An 18902-nucleotide genomic window follows, 5' to 3' on the forward strand; every position below is an offset into this window, starting at 1 on the left:
CAATTCATTAGGGCTTTCTCTATTGTCTAGGGCACCTTTGAAATTGTATGGCGATCGTGGCCAACCCTTTTAATACTTTTTGTCAGAATCGCATCCCTTGTTATACATGGTGAGATGTGCTTCCGACAAGCAACCATTTATTTTTGGCCGCATAAGGCAAGTCACACAACAGGTTTGTTTTTTTTTTCTCAACAAAGCATGTGTCCGTTGCAAGAAACTAACCGCATACCCTATTCTGCTCCGTTTTTGCCTATTAAAGTCTATGGGTGCGAGAAAAAAAAACAGACCCCACACGGACAACATCTTTGTGCTGTCTGTTTTTCACGGATCAGTTGCTAATGCAGAAAAATAAAAACCAGGAGCAAAGGAGAAAAATGATGACACAAAAAACCAGTCCTTTATTTGTGGATGCAAATTGGACCGGCTCGTATTATTAAGGCCTAAAAGAAGCGTTAGGCCTTATTCACACGACAGTGAAAAAAAATGTCCATTTAAAACTGATCAACTGTCAGTTTTTCATGGCCATTTTGCATCAGTGTGTCTCTAAATTTTCATCCGTTTCAAGTCCATCTGTCCGTTTTTAATGGCCGTTTGACATCCATTTTGCATCAGTTTTTCATGGCCGTTAAAAAAACTGATGAATTTCATTGGTCAGGCTTTTTTTTGTCCCAGCCCCCTGAAAACAACCAAAGGAAGGTCACATGTTCACCTAGACAATATTTACAGCCTCCCTGTAGATGATGCCACACACTTCCCTGTATATGATGCCACACACCTCCCTGTATATGATGCCACACACCTCCCTGTATATGATGCCACACACCTCCCTGTATATGATGCCACACACCTCCCTGTATATGATGCCACACACCTCCCTGTATATGATGCCACACCAGCCTCCCTGTATATGATGCCACACCAGCCTCCCTGTACATGATGCCACACCAGCCTCCCTGTACATGATGCCACACCAGCCTCCCTGTACATGATGCCACACCAGCCTCCCTGTACATGATGCCACACCAGCCTCCCTGTACATGATGCCACACCAGCCTCCCTGTACATGATGCCACACCAGCCTGCCTGTACATGATGCCACACCAGCCTGCCTGTACATGATGCCACACCAGCCTGCCTGTACATGATGCCACACCAGCCTGCCTGTACATGATGCCACACCAGCCTGCCTGTACATGATGCCACACCAGCCTGCCTGTACATGATGCCACACCAGCCTGCCTGTACATGATGCCACACCAGCCTGCCTGTACATGATGCCACACCAGCCTGCCTGTACATGATGCCACACCAGCCTGCCTGTACATGATGCCACACCAGCCTGCCTGTACATGATGCCACACCAGCCTGCCTGTACATGATGCCACACCAGCCTTGCCTGTACATGATGCCACACCAGCCTGCCTGTACATGATGCCACACCAGCCTGCCTGTACATGATGCCACACCAGCCTCCCTGTACATGATGCCACACCAGCCTCCCTGTACATGATGCCACACCAGCCTCCCTGTACATGATGCCACACCAGCCTCCCTGTACATGATGCCACACCAGCCTCCCTGTACATGATGCCACACCAGCCTCCCTGTACATGATGCCACACCAGCCTCCCTGTACATGATGCCACACCAGCCTCCCTGTACATGATGCCACACCAGCCTCCCTGTACATGATGCCACACCAGCCTCCCTGTACATGATGCCACACCAGCCTCCCTGTAGATGCCACACCAGCCTCCCTGTAGATGCCACACCAGCCTCCCTGTAGATGCCACACCAGCCTGCCTGTAGATGCCACACCAGCCTGCCTGTAGATGCCACACCAGCCTGCCTGTAGATGCCACACCAGCCTGCCTGTAGATGCCACACCAGCCTCCCTGTAGATGCCACACCAGCCTCCCTGTAGATGCCACACCAGCCTGCCTGTAGATGCCACACCAGCCTCCCTGTAGATGCCACACCAGCCTCCCTGTAGATTGTGCCACATACTCACGAGAGCAGCGCCGTCTCTCCTCTTCTTCACTTGTGGTCACTCGTCTGCACGGGATCTGGCAAGGCAGCGCGACGGGGCGATGAAGTCATCGAGGCGCCTTCAAACCCATGAAGACGAGTGACCACACGTGAAGAAGCGCCGCAAACGTGAGTATGCCAACGATAGCCAGCAAGGGAACTAGTAGTTTCCTTGCCAGTCCCCATGTAACAGATCCGTTTTTAACGGTTGTTACATGTATTGACAGCCGTTAAAAACGGATCCATTGACTTCTATGGGGGCCGTCAGGCCGTTAAAACGGCCAAAAATAGGACATGTCCTATTTTTTGACGGCCATTATACACGGGCCGTTAAAAAAACGGCCGTGTGAATGCACCCATAGAATATCATTGTTCTGAAAACGGCCATGTGAAAGCCGTTAAAAGGACGGCCATCACATGGCCGTTTTTCACTGTCGTGTGAATAAGGCCTTAAGCTGATGAACGAGTGTTCATATGAGTGCGCGTTCACTCGATTATTGGCCAGTGTAAAAGGGACTTTACTTTGTTGTGTCTTTCTGAGATTTGTATCTGAAGTGTTTTTTTTTTTTTTCTTTTGTTTATGTAAGGCAAGCACTATACAGTTCCTCGAGGGATAATTGATGATTTATCCACTAACAAGAGAAAAAGGAGATTACCCTGCAAGCTACAAGACTTCATGAAGTGGTTCACGTCTTCAAGTGAGTAGAATTCTCTAAACTGGATTTGCAATCAAACGTGCGTCTTTGAAAAGATCTTAAAAGTTGTAATATACCTTGTATTTCAGATCCCCAATGTTTCCATACAAATGCTTCCTGTCAGTGAAAGGGAATATTCCTGTTTACATCAAGGGGCTGTTATTTCGTACTGACCTAATACTAATAGTTTGCTACAATTACTACCAAGGCAGAAAAGCTTCAGAATATGGCAACACAAAAACGTCGTCTTTTCTTTTTGATCGCCTCATTGCGGACACGGATTGTGGGTATATGCTGTTGCCACTAGGAGGTTTGACACTAAGAATAAAGTGTTGGCCCTTCCTACAGAATGTACTTCTCCTACAGGCACTGAGCTAGCCAGTCATGGCTTCGTGCCCTTAGGAGGCAGACACCCCTGCTGATACAGGTTTCCCATTTTCTCTCAAAGCGCCACTTTTTTTTTTTTTTTTCATTCTAGCGCTATATCCGTGTTGCTGCCATTATTTAGCAGTGAGACGATTTTTTTTTTTCTGCTCTCTGTAGGGGGCGGGTATTTTGCTTCTGGTCAGCAATTGATACATGACCATCACATGACAGCTGGAAACTAATAGCTGTATTCAGAAGGAGCGTTCCTCCTCTCATGCTCTGACCTCTTTCAAGGAGCGACTGCTTTTGACACTAGTTTCTGGCTCTTGGCCTGTTCCACATATGGCCAAAAATTCTCATGTGGTCAACCTACTCCTCTGTGCGATGCATGCCCGCCTCCAGGCCAAGCATCTGTGAACATCTGCCCTGTGGTCAGCCTTCTCAGCCAAAGGTGGTGTCCTTTCACCTTAACGCAAATATCTTTTTGCGGTCTTTCTGCCTGTCTCTAGTGCATCTTAAGGAATGCTTTTTTCAAAATTTGGATGTTGTCCTTGCCTTGTGGGTTTCCCTTTCGCACACTTCCTTTCCACAAATCCATGGTTCCAATGGTACGAGGAAGGGTTGGCTGCCTGTAGGGAATTGCTTGATGGATGCGGTTGGCTATTAGTGAGGACTACCGGTTCAAAAGGAAGGAACCCCCGTTCTAGATTATGGCCCATTCCACTAGGGCTTCTTGGGCTGTGCACCACCCGGCTTCTGCGCTCAAGCTGTGCAAGGCGGCTTCCTCGTCCTCTCGACGCATGTTTACCAAATTCTACAGGATACACACGTTTGCGGATGCTTCCCTTGGAGTAGCAACCTACGTCCCTTTTTTTATTTTTTCCCCTTTGGTTTCAACTCGTGTACTGCTTTGGCATGGGCCACGGGCTGTGTCCTCCAACGACCAAAGACCCTTTTTCCCATTGAGTACTCACCATAAAATACTTTTCTTGACCAATCCATTGAGACACAGCGCCCCAAATTTTCTGCGCAATGTCCTACTCCATGCCACTATTCCGTCTATTTTTCCATTACTTCCTTTACACACACTTTGCCCTCCACTACATTCACTCCGCAATGACTCACCGTAATCCTGATGTCCTTCTGACTTCATCCAAGTAGTATGTTCATTGTAGATTCCATTCCTGTATGGTCCCTTCAGACGGTTGTAGATGTAAAGTCTGAAATGTCCATCAAGGGTTTGACCTTCCCCCAGCTAGCATGCAGAAAGAACGATCCAAATTTCCACTGGTGTGTATGTCTCGCTGGTACTTGTGGTTCCACACAGAAATGCAACTGCAGAAATGCAACTGCTTGCTGTGTATATCCTCGTACTTGATGTTCTAAATCTCCAGCAAGGGAGAAAAAGGAGATAGTGCGCTACCTTTTGGAAACTGCAAATTCCACGACTTTATTCCATACTTACAAAAATAGATATAGATAAAAGCATAAGATAAGCTCTTGTAACATGCCAAATAATGCAACCCGACCCTGGGTTTCGCCCTTCTGGCTTCCTCTGGGGCATACTTACTTTTGTAAGTATGGAATAAACTCGTGGAATTTGTAGTTTCCCAAAGGTAGCGCACTATCTCCTTTTTCTCCCTTGTTGGAGATTTAGAACATCAAGTACGAGGATCTACACAGCAAGCAGTTGCATTTCTGCAGTTTCACTTCTGTGTGGAACCACAAGTACCAGCGAGATACACACCAGTGGAAATTTGGATCGTTTTTTCTGCATGCTAGCTGGGGGAAGATCAAACCCTTGATGGACATTTCAGACTTTACATCCACAACTGTCTGAGCGGTAAAAAATTATCATTTTGTCTCTGTTTTTTGTGGTGTTGAGGATTTCACCTCCTTTTTTTTTTTTTTTTTTTTTTTTTTAACCTGCTCCGGTTGTTCATCTCCTTGAGATATTTCAGTGAGTAGAGAGCTGAGTTGCATATTTGGCTGTATGGTCCCTTGTCGGCCACCGTTCATCTGCTGACATCTGATTGGTGTTGCTATGACGCCAGGGACGCTCAGTTGAGTTTCTGCCTGTGTACTCCGTAGCCGCCACTCAACAATGCCTGCACTGAACGGTGAGCATTCATTTATCTTTATCTTCATTACATAGAATCTCTATTTTAATACAATTCTTGACCTATAAATTAATTGCAAAAGCTCTCCAAATCTTCTATTTCATATGGCGAATTATCGTAGCCTTAAAATTAGGGAACCAGGAAGGGAGGGCCCAAACTAAATATTTGCTAGAAGCGAGGCTGCCCATATTGTACCAGGACAGCACTTCCCAGCAAAATTCCCCAAACTGCAAAGGTGCGGAGTTTGGACCAAATGGGGGATAGGAGGAACATTTATCAGTGCGACACCGGCCTGTGCAGAAAGGATTGCTTCACAGCGTCACACACATCTATGGATTATTATTTTTCTTTACCCCATTATTATACCACCTGACTATGCCCCTGATGTACTTTGCCCAGCTTACATATACCCCCACATTATAAACTGAAATACTAATAATACTCAAACAGAACTACCAAGCAAAAGCCAAACCGCATTCCCTCCCTTCTGAACCCTACAGCGTGCCCAAACAGCAGTTTACTTCCACATATATGGCATCGCCATACCCGGGAGAACCCTTTTAACAATTTTTGGGGAGTGTGTCTCAAGCTGGGCACAACATATTTGCCACTGAAATGTCATCTAGGGAAAAAAAAAATGTTTTACTTTGCACCTTCCGCAGCGCAATTATTTATGGAAAAGACCTGTAGGGTGAAAATGCTCACTACACCCCTTTAATAAATGCCTTGAGGGGTGCAGTTTCCAAAATGAGGTCACTTCTCGCGGGTTTCCTTTATTATTTCACATCCGAGCCTCTGCAATTGTTAACCAATATTTTGTAAGTCGCCAAATTAGGCCTCAATTTTACATGGTACTCCTGAGCCTGGTCGAATGTCCAGGCAAAAGATTAGGGCCACATGTAGGGTGTTTCTAAAATTGGGAAACAGCATAATTATTAGAGAGCGGTCTTTTTATGGTGGCACAAGCTTGGCACCACGTATTGGCATGTCTATGGAAAAAATTAAATTTTCACTCTGCAACATCGAGTGCGCACTAATTTCTGCATAACACATGCGGGGTTAACATGCTCGCAACGCCCCTAGATGAATACCTTGAGGGGTGTTTACAAAATTTGGTCACTTCTGAGGGGTTTCTACTGTTTTGGTCCCACAGGGGCTTTGCAAATGCGACATAGCGCCCAGAAACCAATCCAGCAAAATGTGCACTCCAAAAGCCAAATGTCGCTCCTCCCCTTCTGAGCCCTGCCTTGTGTCCGAACAGCAGTTTTACCACATGTGGGGCATTGCCGTACTCGGGAGAAATTTCTTTACAAGTTGTGGGCTTCTTTTTCTCCTTTTATTTGTTGAGAAAATGAAAAATTTTGAGCTAAAGCTACCTCTTATTGAAGAAAAAGGATTTTTTAGTTATTTTCACTGCCCAGTTCTAATAGAATCTATGAGACACATGTGGGGTCAAAATTCTCACTACACCCCTAGATGGATTCTTCCAGGTGTGTAGTTTCCTAAATGGAATCACTTTTTTGGTGTTTTTCACTGTTTTGGTCCCTCAGGGGCTTTGCAATTGCGACATGTCCTCCCCAAACCATTCCTGCTAAATTTGAGCTCCGAAAGCCAAATGGCGCTCTTTCCCTTCTCAGCCACGCCGTGTGTCCAAACAGCCGTTTACGACCACATGTGGGGTATTGTTTTATTCGGGAGAAAGTGCTTTACAAACGTTGCAGTGCTTTTTTCTCCTTTAGCCCTTGTTGAAATTAGAAAAAATTAGCTAAACCTACATTTTCTTTGAAAGAATGTAGATTTCCATTTTCACAGCCTACTTTCAATAATTTCTGCAAAATGCTCGGTTTACCCCTAGATAATTTCCTTAAAGGAACAGTGTCATCGCCCAAAAAAATTTTCATATGTTCAAGATGTTAGTGCTTTATTAAAAACTTTTATATTTATTTGTGTGTTTGTGTTTTACTTTTTCTTATTTTTACACTTTTTCTTCCCTATGGGGGCTGCCATTTTTTGTTCCATTTCTGTGTGTGTCGATTAACGACACATACAGACATGTAATACGGCAGCCACAGTCCCATAGGGACTGCGAACGGCTCCCGTCCCATTGACTGCAGTGTACGTCGTCTGTGTGGGAACTGCGCATGCGCCGCTCCCACACAGTCCTATTCGAAATTGGCGCCGTCCGGCGCCATTTTCCTGTGGACCGGAAGTCGCGGCCGGACAGTAATATTACTACTTCCGGTCGCGGCTTCCGGATTTGTGCACTTGCACCAGCGGCAGCAAACGGAGCGGACGGGCCGGAGGGAGCCGCGGCGGCAGGAGCAGGTAAGAGATTTCAATGTATGTTCGTGTTTGTGTGTGTTTACTACTGTATGTAAACCTACTACACTGTGGGTTAGCTCAAAAAATGGCGACACACAGTGTAGGAGGTTACATCGTTCAAACCCCTCGTTTATCCCGGCACTAGCCAGGATAAAGGAGGGGGGAATGCTGAGAGCTCACTAGAGCGAGGGCTTTTAACCCAATGTTGCAATGCTGCAATTTTGGGAACAGCTCCATCTAGTGACCAAAAATGGGTAGTATTATAAATTAGAAATAATTTATAATATTTCCTGGACTCGTGCAAAAAAAAAAAAAAAATTTGAACAATGTTTAATCACCCACACACTAAATGTTTAATTTTTTTAAAAAAAACATGTTTTTCTGGCAACACATTCCCTTTAAGGGGTCTAGTTTCCCAAATTACTTTTGGGAGATTTCCACTGTTTTGGCAAGGAAAGCCCTTCAAACCGGACATGGAGCCTGAAATATTTTCTAATAAAAAGGAGGCCCCAAAATCCACTAGGTGCTCTTTTGCTTCTGAGGCCTGTATTTCAGTCCAGTGGCTCACTAGGACCACATGTTGGATATTTCTAAAAACTGCAGAATCTGGGAAGTAGATATTGAGTTGCGTTTCTCTGGTAAAACTTTCTGTGTTACAAAAAAAATGGATTAAAAATGAATTTGTAAATTTCACTTCTAATCTGCGTTAATTCCTGTGAAACGTCTAAAGGGTTAAGAAACTTTCTAAATTATGTTTTGATTACTTTGAGGGGTGAAGTTTTTAAAATGGGGTGACTTATTGGGGGTTTCTAATATATAAGCCGCTTCACAACTAAACTGGCCTTTTGAAAATTTCTTGAACATGTGAGAAATTGCTGCTAAAGTTCTAAGCCTTGTAATGTCCTAGAAAAATAAATGGATGTTCTAAAAATGATGCCAATCTAAAGTAGAAATGGGGGATGTTGATTAGCAAAATTTTTGTGTGGTATAACTGCCTGTCTTACAAGCAGATACATTTAAATTTACAAAAATGCTAATTTTTGAAATTTTTCGCTACATTTTGGTGTTTTTCACAATTAAATACTGCATGTATCGAGCAAATTTTGCCAGTAACATAAAGTCCAATGTGTCACGAGAAAATAATCTCAGAATCACTTGGATAGGTAAAAGCGTTCTGAAGTTTTTACCACATAAAGTGAAACATGTCAGATTTGAGGCTCTGTCCCGAAGGTCAAAAGTGGCCAAAGAGGGAAGGGGTTAATGTTGCTGTTGGCCTCTCTGACCAATTTTCGTCTTGTCTTTTCATCAAGCTTTGAGGGACGTCCAGTTTTACTCTTGCACATGGATTGTTTTTTGGTATTGCTGCCGAGCCTCTTTTATGTGAAAGTAAGCAGTGTTTTTCTGATATCATGCAAGCCTTTATTGGCGTCTCCTACCTCCTGATATGGAGAGAAGCCTGCAGCGTATGCATCATTGTGCATCCATCTTGCTGTTTAATCCACACTTGAGTTCAGGGTTTGGGTGGTAATGGGCCTATTCTCTTCAGTAGCATAGTGCTGTTAAAAGGGGATCTGTCACAATCTATAAAATACTTTAAATCCATTGAATTGTCTGCGTTATGAAAATCGTACAAGCGGAGTGTGCAATAAAGCTTTATGTTCCACCGGTTACTGTTTTACTGTCGTGTGTAGTTATGAGAAACGCTTTCTTTAGTTTGTAATTGATTAGTAATTTTTTTTATATATATTTTTTTGCAGACTGGGATGGTGCAGAAGCTGTTAAGGCCAGAAGGAAAGGTCCAACATTTGCAGGTATGTTTATATTATTTGCCTTTAAAAGTATGCCAAAAATGGTATATAACAAGTTCTCTAATTTATCAAAACTATCGAATTTATTTTTTTCCCCATTTCACACAATACCCGTCTATTCAACATCAATCATCGGCAATGTTTTCACACTTTGCCCAGTCTCAAAAGTCCGCTGCCTTGAGATAGATTCTGTCCTGTCTTTCAAACCTCACATCCAAGCCCAAAACTAATACATGCCCTCATCCCCTGCCTAAACTACTGCAACATCCTTCTCTGTGGCCTCCCATCTAAGGCCTAGTTCACATCGAGTTTTTTGTAGGCAGAAAAAATCTGCCTCAGAATTCCTTCAGGTAGATTTTGACCCACCTGCGCTTTTTTGCTGCGTTTTTTGCCCACAACTATTGCAGCTAATGCAAGTACCCCAGGCAAAAAACACAGCGAAAAACGCTTGGAAACCTGCGCCGCAAATTTTTTTTGTGCCTCCTATTGATTTCAATGGGAGGTCAGAGAATGAACCGCGGGAAGGCCGCAACACTTTCTTTCCCCTTGAGTGGCTGAAAGCCACCCGTAAAAAAAAAAACCTCCCGCCTCCCATTGAAATTAATGGGGGGTGGGACGGACAGACAAAAAACAGTAAACCGGGGCTAACATTCTTGTACCCCTCCAATCCACCCTCACCTCTGCTAGGCTAATCCACCTCTCCCCTCGTTTCACCTCTGCCAATCTCTTAACTTGGTTACCCATTGATGATTGCATTTGGTTCAAAATATTATCAATGACCTACAAGGCTGTCCACAACCTGTCCCCCTCCATACATCTCTGTCCTAATATCTTGATACCCTCCCACACGTAATCTCCGGTCCTCACAAGACAACCTGCTTTGCTCTCCTCTTACCTGCTCCTCGCAACATCGCCTCAAAGACTTCTCCCGTGCATCCCCATACTTTGGAACTCCCTACCCCAACACATCAGACTCTATCCCACCATCCAAACCTTCAAAAGCAACCTGAAAATGTATTGCTTTAGAAAAGCTTACAACCTACCATAACCCTGCTGCTTCTACCCTCGCCTTCTGTTTCCTTCTCCCTTGTAGATTGCTGGCAGGGTTTTCTCTCCTTTTAACAGTCTGTCATTCAGTAAGCTCATGTTTGTTGTACTTGTATTGTTTTTATTGTCTTATGTCATGTAAGTAAACCCTTTTTTCCTGGCACCTCCACAACGGCACTCATAGGACGATTCCCCGCCTCTCGAGGGACAGGAAACATGGACACAGAAATAAAAGGTCCCTCCTCCATACCTTTATCCAGTTGTTTCCTATCCCTCTGGGAAGCATGGACGTCTCCTGCCGTTGGGGAAGAGCAGGAAAATAAATATCCGCCCAGTCTTGTCTCTGCCCGGTCCTCACCAAGGTGGGGTCCGGAGGACTGGTGCAGTGAGCGGGGTCGCAGGCGGCTTGCGGGCTTCCCTCCTGCTCTATGGCGAAAGTCCTCCGCTGAAGGCAGCCCTGGGCACAGTTCCTTTCTGTAGGAGCCTGGATCGGTAGTGATTCACCTGGGGATTCATTTGGCAGGGGATCCCGCTCCTTTTCCTGGGTCTCGGCGACCTATGACGCGCATGCCTGCAGCGGCCCGTCGCATGACGCTAATATCCAGAGGAGTGCGGGTATTGGCCGAAACAGTCAGGATGCAGAGCCTAAATTGGCGCCAGGTTCAAAACAAAAGAATGCTTGTAAGTGATTCCAGCGCCACCCATACCATGTCAGTCTCCTCTTATGTGGCATATCTCTGCAGGTCCTGTGGTTGCCTCTGGTCCGGTATGTCCCTCCTCCTCCTTGTATACTTCACCCTCCCTTCTTATACTAAGTTGGGGGCTTAGGTTATTTTACTTTGTGGCTTCTTCCTATCTCCTAAAGTTTACCTTAATATGACAATTGTTTGTGCTTTATTTAAGGAAACTGCTCCGCCTAAGCGGCCTATAAAGAAATATGCAGTCTGTAAGAAGTCACTGTTCTCATCATATAAGAAGGCTTTATGCTCAAAATGCATTAAAAAATTAGTGGTGGGTGAAGCACCGTCATTTTTCGATAGTATAAAATCTATTCTAAAGGAGGAAGTTAGCTCTGCTATTACTCTACAAATAGATGCTTGGTCTCCCAGGCCTTCTACTTCTAGCTTTCATCAACTTTCTATACCCTCTGCAGCTCATATACTTTCCGACGACCCAGATGAAGGGGAAATTCAGAGTCAGATTGATTTAATCAGATGACCCTGCCGGTATGCCCTGCAGTATGATGGAAGATACTGAGTGTCTTCTAAAAGCCATTCGGGCTACCATGAATATAGAAGATACTAAGGAACCATTTTCCGTTACAGGGCCTGGGAGAAAGCAAGAAACGTGTATTTCCTGTTCGTAAGAGTATCTAAAGAATGGAAGGATACAGGAAAAAGATCAACGGTTTCTGAATCCTTCAAATGTATATATTCTTTTTCAGAGGACAGTTCCCAGAGTGGATTCACTTGTTGCAGGTATCTCCAAAAAACCCTCACTACCATTTGAAGACATGGAACTACTCAATGACCTCATGGATAAAAAAGCGGAAGCTCATTTAAAAATAAAGTGGGAAGCGTCCACAGCGATGTTTAGACCTGGGATCTCAGCTACCAATACGGCAAGAACCCTTTCTATCTGGATCGATCAACTGGAAAACCATTTTTCTTCTGGCACACCCAGGGAGGACATCATTTCCTCCTTACCGATGCTAAAAAATAAAGCTTCTAATTACCTAGCAGATGTCTCCTCGGATATAGTTAAACTTTCAGCTAGACCCGCTGCATTATCTAATGTAGCAAGGTGGTCTACTTGGTTAAGGATCTGGTCGGGAGACCCTCGTTCTAAGAACAAGCTTTTAAGCATTACTTGCGAGGGTGACCGTCTGTTCGGATCAGGATTAGATTACATCCTAGAAAAAGCTGCCTAGAAGAAAAAGTTTCCTGTTCAACAAAAACATTTTAAGCAACTGAGGTCCTTTTTGTACCCAAAAGAAGAATCTGTTTGGAGGCGGACAGGATTGTGGGAGGAAACAGGAGTCCACAAAATTTTAACCGTATAAAGGCAAGGGGAAAAATTTTCTGCTCAACAGTGACAATCCATCCCGCCAACCTCCACCGTGACACCAGAAGTAGTGGGCAGGTTAAAAAATGTTTTGGTGGCTTGGAAATACATCTCCCCTTCCCGTTGGGTTTGAGATGGAATACATCATGGCTACCAACTAGAATTTCTTGCCTCCCCTCCACAAAGATTCTTATCCATGAATTGTCTTTCCGCAGAATGTCAGATGTCTTTGGAGAAAGAAATTACTTCTTCAGAAGAAAGTTATTATTCAAGTGCCAGAATCCCAAGAAGGTCAAGGGTTTTATTCTCCTGTATTTCTCATTAAAAAAAAAAAAAACAGATGGCTCAGCAAAGGCCATAATAAATTTGAAAGCTCTCAACCATTATCTAACGTACAAAATATTCAAGATGGAGACCATAAAATCGACAGTAAATCTTCTATCTTCGGGCTGTCCTATGGTTACACTAGATCTAACAGACGCCTACTACCACATCACGATTCATCCAGAATCTCAGCTGTTAAGGACAGCTCTGTTCTTCAAAAACAAGCTTCATCATTTTCAGTTTCAAGCTCTCCCTCCCAGCCTCTGTTCGGCTCTAAGAATTTTTGCGGAAGTTACGGCCTTTCTTAATCTAAACGTTATCCAGATAATTCTCTACTTAGACGACTTCCTTATTTCAGCTCCATCTGCTTCCCAGCTGCTTCTAGATCTAAAACTCATCCTTCAAGTATTCGCTTCTCTAGGTTGGTTGATAAATCACAAGAAATCGGACCTCTTCCTGAACCAGAAGAAGTGTTTCCTGGGGGTTCTTCCTCAACTTGCAAAAAATGACCTCTTACCTTCCAGAAGAAAAACTGATTTCTATTCCATTAAAATTTCTCTCTTCTGCAGAAACCGATACCACTCCATCCGAGAGATTAGGACGATCTTAGGTCTCCTAACCTCAACAATCCCAGCAGTCCTCTGGGCACAAGCTCATTCAAGTACAGCGGTTCCTCCACTCTGTTTGGGACAAAGACCAAGCCTCCCTAGACAAAAAGGTAAAGGTGCCTTTGGTGGTGAGAATATTGCTACACTGGTGGCTAATATCAGATCATCTCAAGAAAGGAGTCCCTTGGAGACCGAACCCCCTACTAGTCATCAGGAGAGATGCCAGCAGTCGAGGCTTGGGAGCCCACACATCCTCTTCTCTGGCTCAGGGCTTATGGGATCCTCTCGTGGAAAGAGCCTCTTCCAATCTGAGAGAGCTGTCGGCAGTAAAAGAGGCGCTTGGGCTCTACAATCTTCTCTGCAGGGAAGACATATTAAGGTCCTTTCAGACAATGTAACCACCGTGGCATACCTGAACAAACGGGGGAACCAGGAGCAAAATCCTGTACAGACTAGCCGCTCAAATCTTAATATGGGAATACAGAAACATCCTCTCCCTGTCAGCGGTCCATGTAAGAGGCAAAGAGAATATAACAGCAGATTTTCTCAGCAGAGTCTCTCGTAAGGAATTCATTTCCACTCTCCTTCCATCAATCTTCAGTCAAATCACCCAGAGATGGGGGATGCCAGATCTAGATCTGTTTGTTTCAAGGGAGAACCATCAAGTTCCAGGTTTTTATTCTCTTTCACACAAGGACGATCCATTGAAGGTAGACGCTCTGTCTCAGAGTTGGCCGAAAACTCTCCTTTATGCCTTCCCTCCGTTTTCCTTGATACCGAGAGTGTTGGCAAAGATCCAAGAAGAGAATGCCAGAGTATATTTGATTGCTCCTCATTGGGCTAGAAGATCTTGGTTCCCTCTTCTCCTCCAGCTGGCAGCAGGGAATTACTGGTCTCTCCCTCCCTTACCAGACCTGCTATCTCAGGGACCAGTCTTTCATCCAAACATCCTTCAACTTTGTCTGACGGCTTTGATGTTGAACGCATGATCCTTAGAAATATGGGGATTTCTGATGGTGTAATTTCAAATAGCCGAAAAAAAAGTCACTTCCAAAATATATCTTAGAGTCTGGCAGAAGTTCATCTTTTTTTCCCAGCATAGATGGGACATTTCGTCTAGACCTAGTATTGCATTATTAGATTTTTTACAAAACGGTCTGGAAAAAAACCCTAAAAAACAGCACTCTAAAAGTGCATATATCCGCTCTGAATGCCTTTTTAGACTGTAAATTAGCTAAGAATTTTTTCATTAAGAGGTTTATAAAGGGTTGTGAACGTCTACATCCAGTAGTCCATTCTACAGTCCCGTTCCTCTCCCACCCCCGGAGACCTAAACCTAGTGCTATCCGTACTATCAGGTGCTCCCTTTTAAACAATATCAAACCTCTCTCTCAGGCTACTAACCATTCTAAACCATGTTTCTTCTAGCAATTACAACAGCCAGAAGAATTGGAGAATTACAGGCTTTTTCCTATAAAGCACCATACTTTACAGTTATTCCTGACAGAATCATCCTAAGACATCACCCTTCCCTTCTTCCAAAGATCATATCAAAGTTCCACTGCCAACAGGAAGCTTTATTACAGTGCTTTTTTCCCCAACCCATCTTCCAGCAAAGAGCAGGAATACCATCACTTAGGGTATGTTAACACACTTACTAGAAAATCTTTCAAGGGAAAACAGCTCCTGATTTTCAGCCGTTTTTTTTTTTTTTTTTTTTTTTTTTTTTAGCAACTCGTGGTTCTCGTGGCGTTTTTTCTGGACGTTTTTGGAGCTGTTTTTCTATAGTCAATGAAAACAGCTCAAGGAGTGACATGCACTTCTTTTTCGCGTGCGTTTTTTAACGCGGCCGTTTTTCAAAATGGTCGCAATGAAACTCCTCGTCAGAACAGAACGCAGTTTTTGGAGGCGTTTTGCTTCCGACTTTTCGTCCGTTTACGGCCCGAAAAACAGCCAAAAATAAGCCGTCTGAACATACGCTTAGATGTCAGAAGATGTGTTCTGGGTTATCCTTTGGGCGTAAAGTCCTTTCGGCAGTGGTCCCTCCCTAAATTCAAAATCCTCTGTTATTCCACCTATGAGTGCCGTTGTGGAGGTGCCAGGAAAAGGTGAAAATTACTCTTACCGGTAATTGGATTTTCCGTAAACCTTCACAATGCCACAGGATACCTAAATATTGACTTATTGTATAGAGGTACTCTTTTATTACTGGATAAGGTATGGAGGAGGGGCCTTTTATTTCTGTGTTTATGTTGGTTTTCCTGTCCCTCGAGAGGCGGGGAATCCTCCTGAGTGCCGTTGTGGAGGTTTATGGAAAATCCAATTACCGGTAAGCGCAATTTTCATCTACCATATGTACAACACCCTGGAATTAATGGCACTTCAAAATAAATAACAGCAGCTTTCATTTTTCCAGACAAGTTTATTAAATAAAATCTGAACTCTGGTTTTTATGTTAGAAAAATATTAGGCCTCATTTATAAAAATTGTCTAAGACAAGTACTTGTTATTTAAATGGGCTGTCTTGTTTAGACACTCCCTTTCAATTGAAGCTGGCCTGATCACTTTAGACGAACAGCTGAAGAAGTGGTGACTGACCATTTATTTCCCCTACATCAGCCTGCCATTCAAATTGATAGCTGACCATAGAATACATGTATAGGCCGGGTCCACCAGAGCTTGAAGCTACTTTGTCAGCAGCTCTCCACTCTGGCTCATGGAGGGAAACCGAATTTTCATAAAACTCAGTTTATTTCTTAAATTGGAACTTTATTAGAGGGAAACTTAGCAGTAAAAGAGGCGCCTGTAGAGCTGATAGGGAGAAACTGTTAATCACAGAGGGAATAGTAACTGATGCATCTCATGAATGTCCACCCACAAATCTCTCCACAGTGCTGCATCTCCTTTCTCCTCTGTGTACCACCCTACTCGTGCTCTACATTCTGCCAACGACCTTAGATTAACATCGTTAATAATCCATTCCTCCCACTCTCGCATCCAAGATTTTTTTTTTTTTTTGTGCTGCACAATCCCTTTGGAATGTGCTACCCCAGACAATCGGATTCATTCTCAACATCCACATTTTGTTTAGACAGGGCTATAACATTCCCTAATCGGTCTCCTTTTCTTGGCCCCCCCCCCTCTTTTACATTAGGGATGAGAACTTGAACCCTTCATTCAACAGTATCCCCTACACTCCTTGCACCCTATTGTACTTCATTTAGGTCATACACAGATACTGGCTGGTGACTGTCTCATGCAGCTTTATGTGAACTACCCCCATATGTAAAAAAGATGGCTGGACCATTGTACTCCGCAAGCACGGTTTCTATTTTGTCTCCCCTAGTTCCTCAAAGATTGTAAGCTCTTGCGAACAGGCTACTCGCTCCTCTTCTCTGATTTTTAGTTTTCAGTATGTAATGCCTGATATTGTCAACCCGTTCCCTCTGAATTGTCAAGTGCTACGGAATATGTTGGTTCTATATAAAGATGATTAATGTATCACACTCTAACTCGAAGTACTAGCACAGAGTACAGTTTGGCACTGAAGGTTAATTCCGTAAGGACCGAGCCAATTTTGGCCTTAATGAGGGTTGGCCCATGAAAAACACTTATAACCTGTTCACTGGTTAGGGGATAAATGTACGATCACTAGCGTACCAAGTGTCTTTAGAACGAGGTCACGTGCACCTTGTTTGAATGGAGCAGTGGTCATGCGTGCGCACCACCACTTCATTCGATGTCTATGGTACTGATAGAGATGTCCTGAGCACTGTAGTTGGCTATGCGTTCTTGTGATTTGTGAATAGGTGAGAAATATTTTCGTGGGCAAACCCCTTTAGGAACCAAGAGAAGTTTTTGGTTTTATCTTCCTCACATTCTGTCAGCCATAACTGTCCTATTAGGGGACTTTTTACTTTATTTTTATTTTTTTAACAAAAACCTAATGTACTGTTACGTCTACATTGACCGTGCATTACTTCCTGTGCATGTAAAATGTACGGGCATCTGTTAGGGCATATCTAAGGTTCTAAGATTCTAATGCCTACACTATTACCAGACAGTCATGGGGGACTTTATAAGGCCCAGGGCTGCCACTATTTCCTAGTCCGCCCCGGCAACCGCATTGCCAGAGCTTACAGCGACGGGACAAAGGAAGCTTACCACCCTATTGTCTGCACCACAATCTGCTATGATCGCGGTGCGTCAGGGATTAAATGGCTGTGATATTTTTTTACCGATCCTAGCCGTTCATGCAGGAGTGTGTCTGTCAAACATAGCCACACACCTGCTCCAATCCTGCAATCAGCAATGATGTACATTTACGGTATCCTGTGGGAACTACATCACACCGATGACCTATAAGTAAAACAAAAGTCCAACACCATCAAGCTTTAAGATCAAGATTAGGTACACATCCCCAAAGAGCCCTGATTCCCGATTCCAACTAGCAGCAAAAACATAAATAATGAAGTTTAAAGGGAATGTTTCGCTATAATTTTTTTAGTTAATTAATTATTATTTAAGTGATTACACATTGTTTTCATTTTTTCACAAGTCAGGAAATATTATAAATTAGATTCTAATTTATAACATTTCCATGTGCTGGCCACTAGAGGGAGCAGTTCCAAAAATTGCAGCATGGTCAATGTGGTAAAGCAACCTCATTGCTTTATGCTGTAAATTTGGGGTAGACACACACTCTCTAGTGTCCTCACACAATCCCCCCTCCCTTATTCTGGCTAGTGCCAGGGGAAGGAGGGGCTTGAATCTTCAAACCTCCTACAATGTGTGCCGCCATTTTCTGAGCGACTGCACAGTGTAGGAGGATTAGATACGGTGCTCAGCAGACAGTATAACACGAACATAATACACACATCACATACACGAACATAAATTACCTTCGCCTGCCTCCGCTCCTCTTCCTTGCGCCTTCGCTTCGTTGAGCATATGGCCGGAAGTCGTCAGCTTACTGCCCTGCAGTGGCTTCCGGTCCACATGAACATGGCGCCGGATTTCGTTCTGCGAACGAACTTAGTTTAGGTCTGTGTGGAAGCGGCGCATGCACCGTTCCCCCACAGACGGCATACGCTTCAGAGAATGGACCAGCTCCCGTTCACATTCTCTATGGGGTTGTATGTGCCGTATCCCATCTTTCGTTAATCGACACATACAGAGATGAAAAAAAATGGCAGCCCCCATAGAGAAGTAAAAGTAAGAACAAAGTAAAAAGTAGAACATGAGAACACAAATAAAATTTATGTTAATATCATATTAAAAGCAATATGATAAAAAAAATTCATGACACCTTCCCTTTAAGACAGCACTCCAGAGTATGAACAATACAAAAGTGGTGTTTATTCACCCATATAGTGACGTTTCAGTACTCACAATGGCTTGGAAAAGGCCATTTTGAGGGCTGAAACATGGGCGAATAAACACCACTTTTGTATGTTCGTACTCTGGATTTCCGCCTCAAACCTCGTTATATTGCAACTGGTGACATACATGTATGTCATT

General features: G+C 43.8%; 1 protein-coding gene across 2 annotated transcripts in view; it reads left to right on the forward strand.

Annotated features, from left to right (window-relative positions):
• Positions 1-18902, forward strand: part of NCAPH2 (non-SMC condensin II complex subunit H2) — a 90997-nt gene that overhangs the window by 50003 nt on the left and 22092 nt on the right. For both annotated transcript variants that reach the window (XM_075857601.1, XM_075857600.1), the window contains exons 13-14: positions 2616-2726; positions 9289-9342. In XM_075857601.1, the coding sequence (XP_075713716.1) occupies positions 2616-2726; positions 9289-9342 (165 nt within the window). The remainder of the gene's footprint in view (positions 1-2615; positions 2727-9288; positions 9343-18902) is intronic.

The sequence above is a fragment of the Rhinoderma darwinii genome, chromosome 3 (assembly GCF_050947455.1).
Source record: "Rhinoderma darwinii isolate aRhiDar2 chromosome 3, aRhiDar2.hap1, whole genome shotgun sequence".
Lineage (NCBI taxonomy): Eukaryota > Metazoa > Chordata > Amphibia > Anura > Rhinodermatidae > Rhinoderma > Rhinoderma darwinii.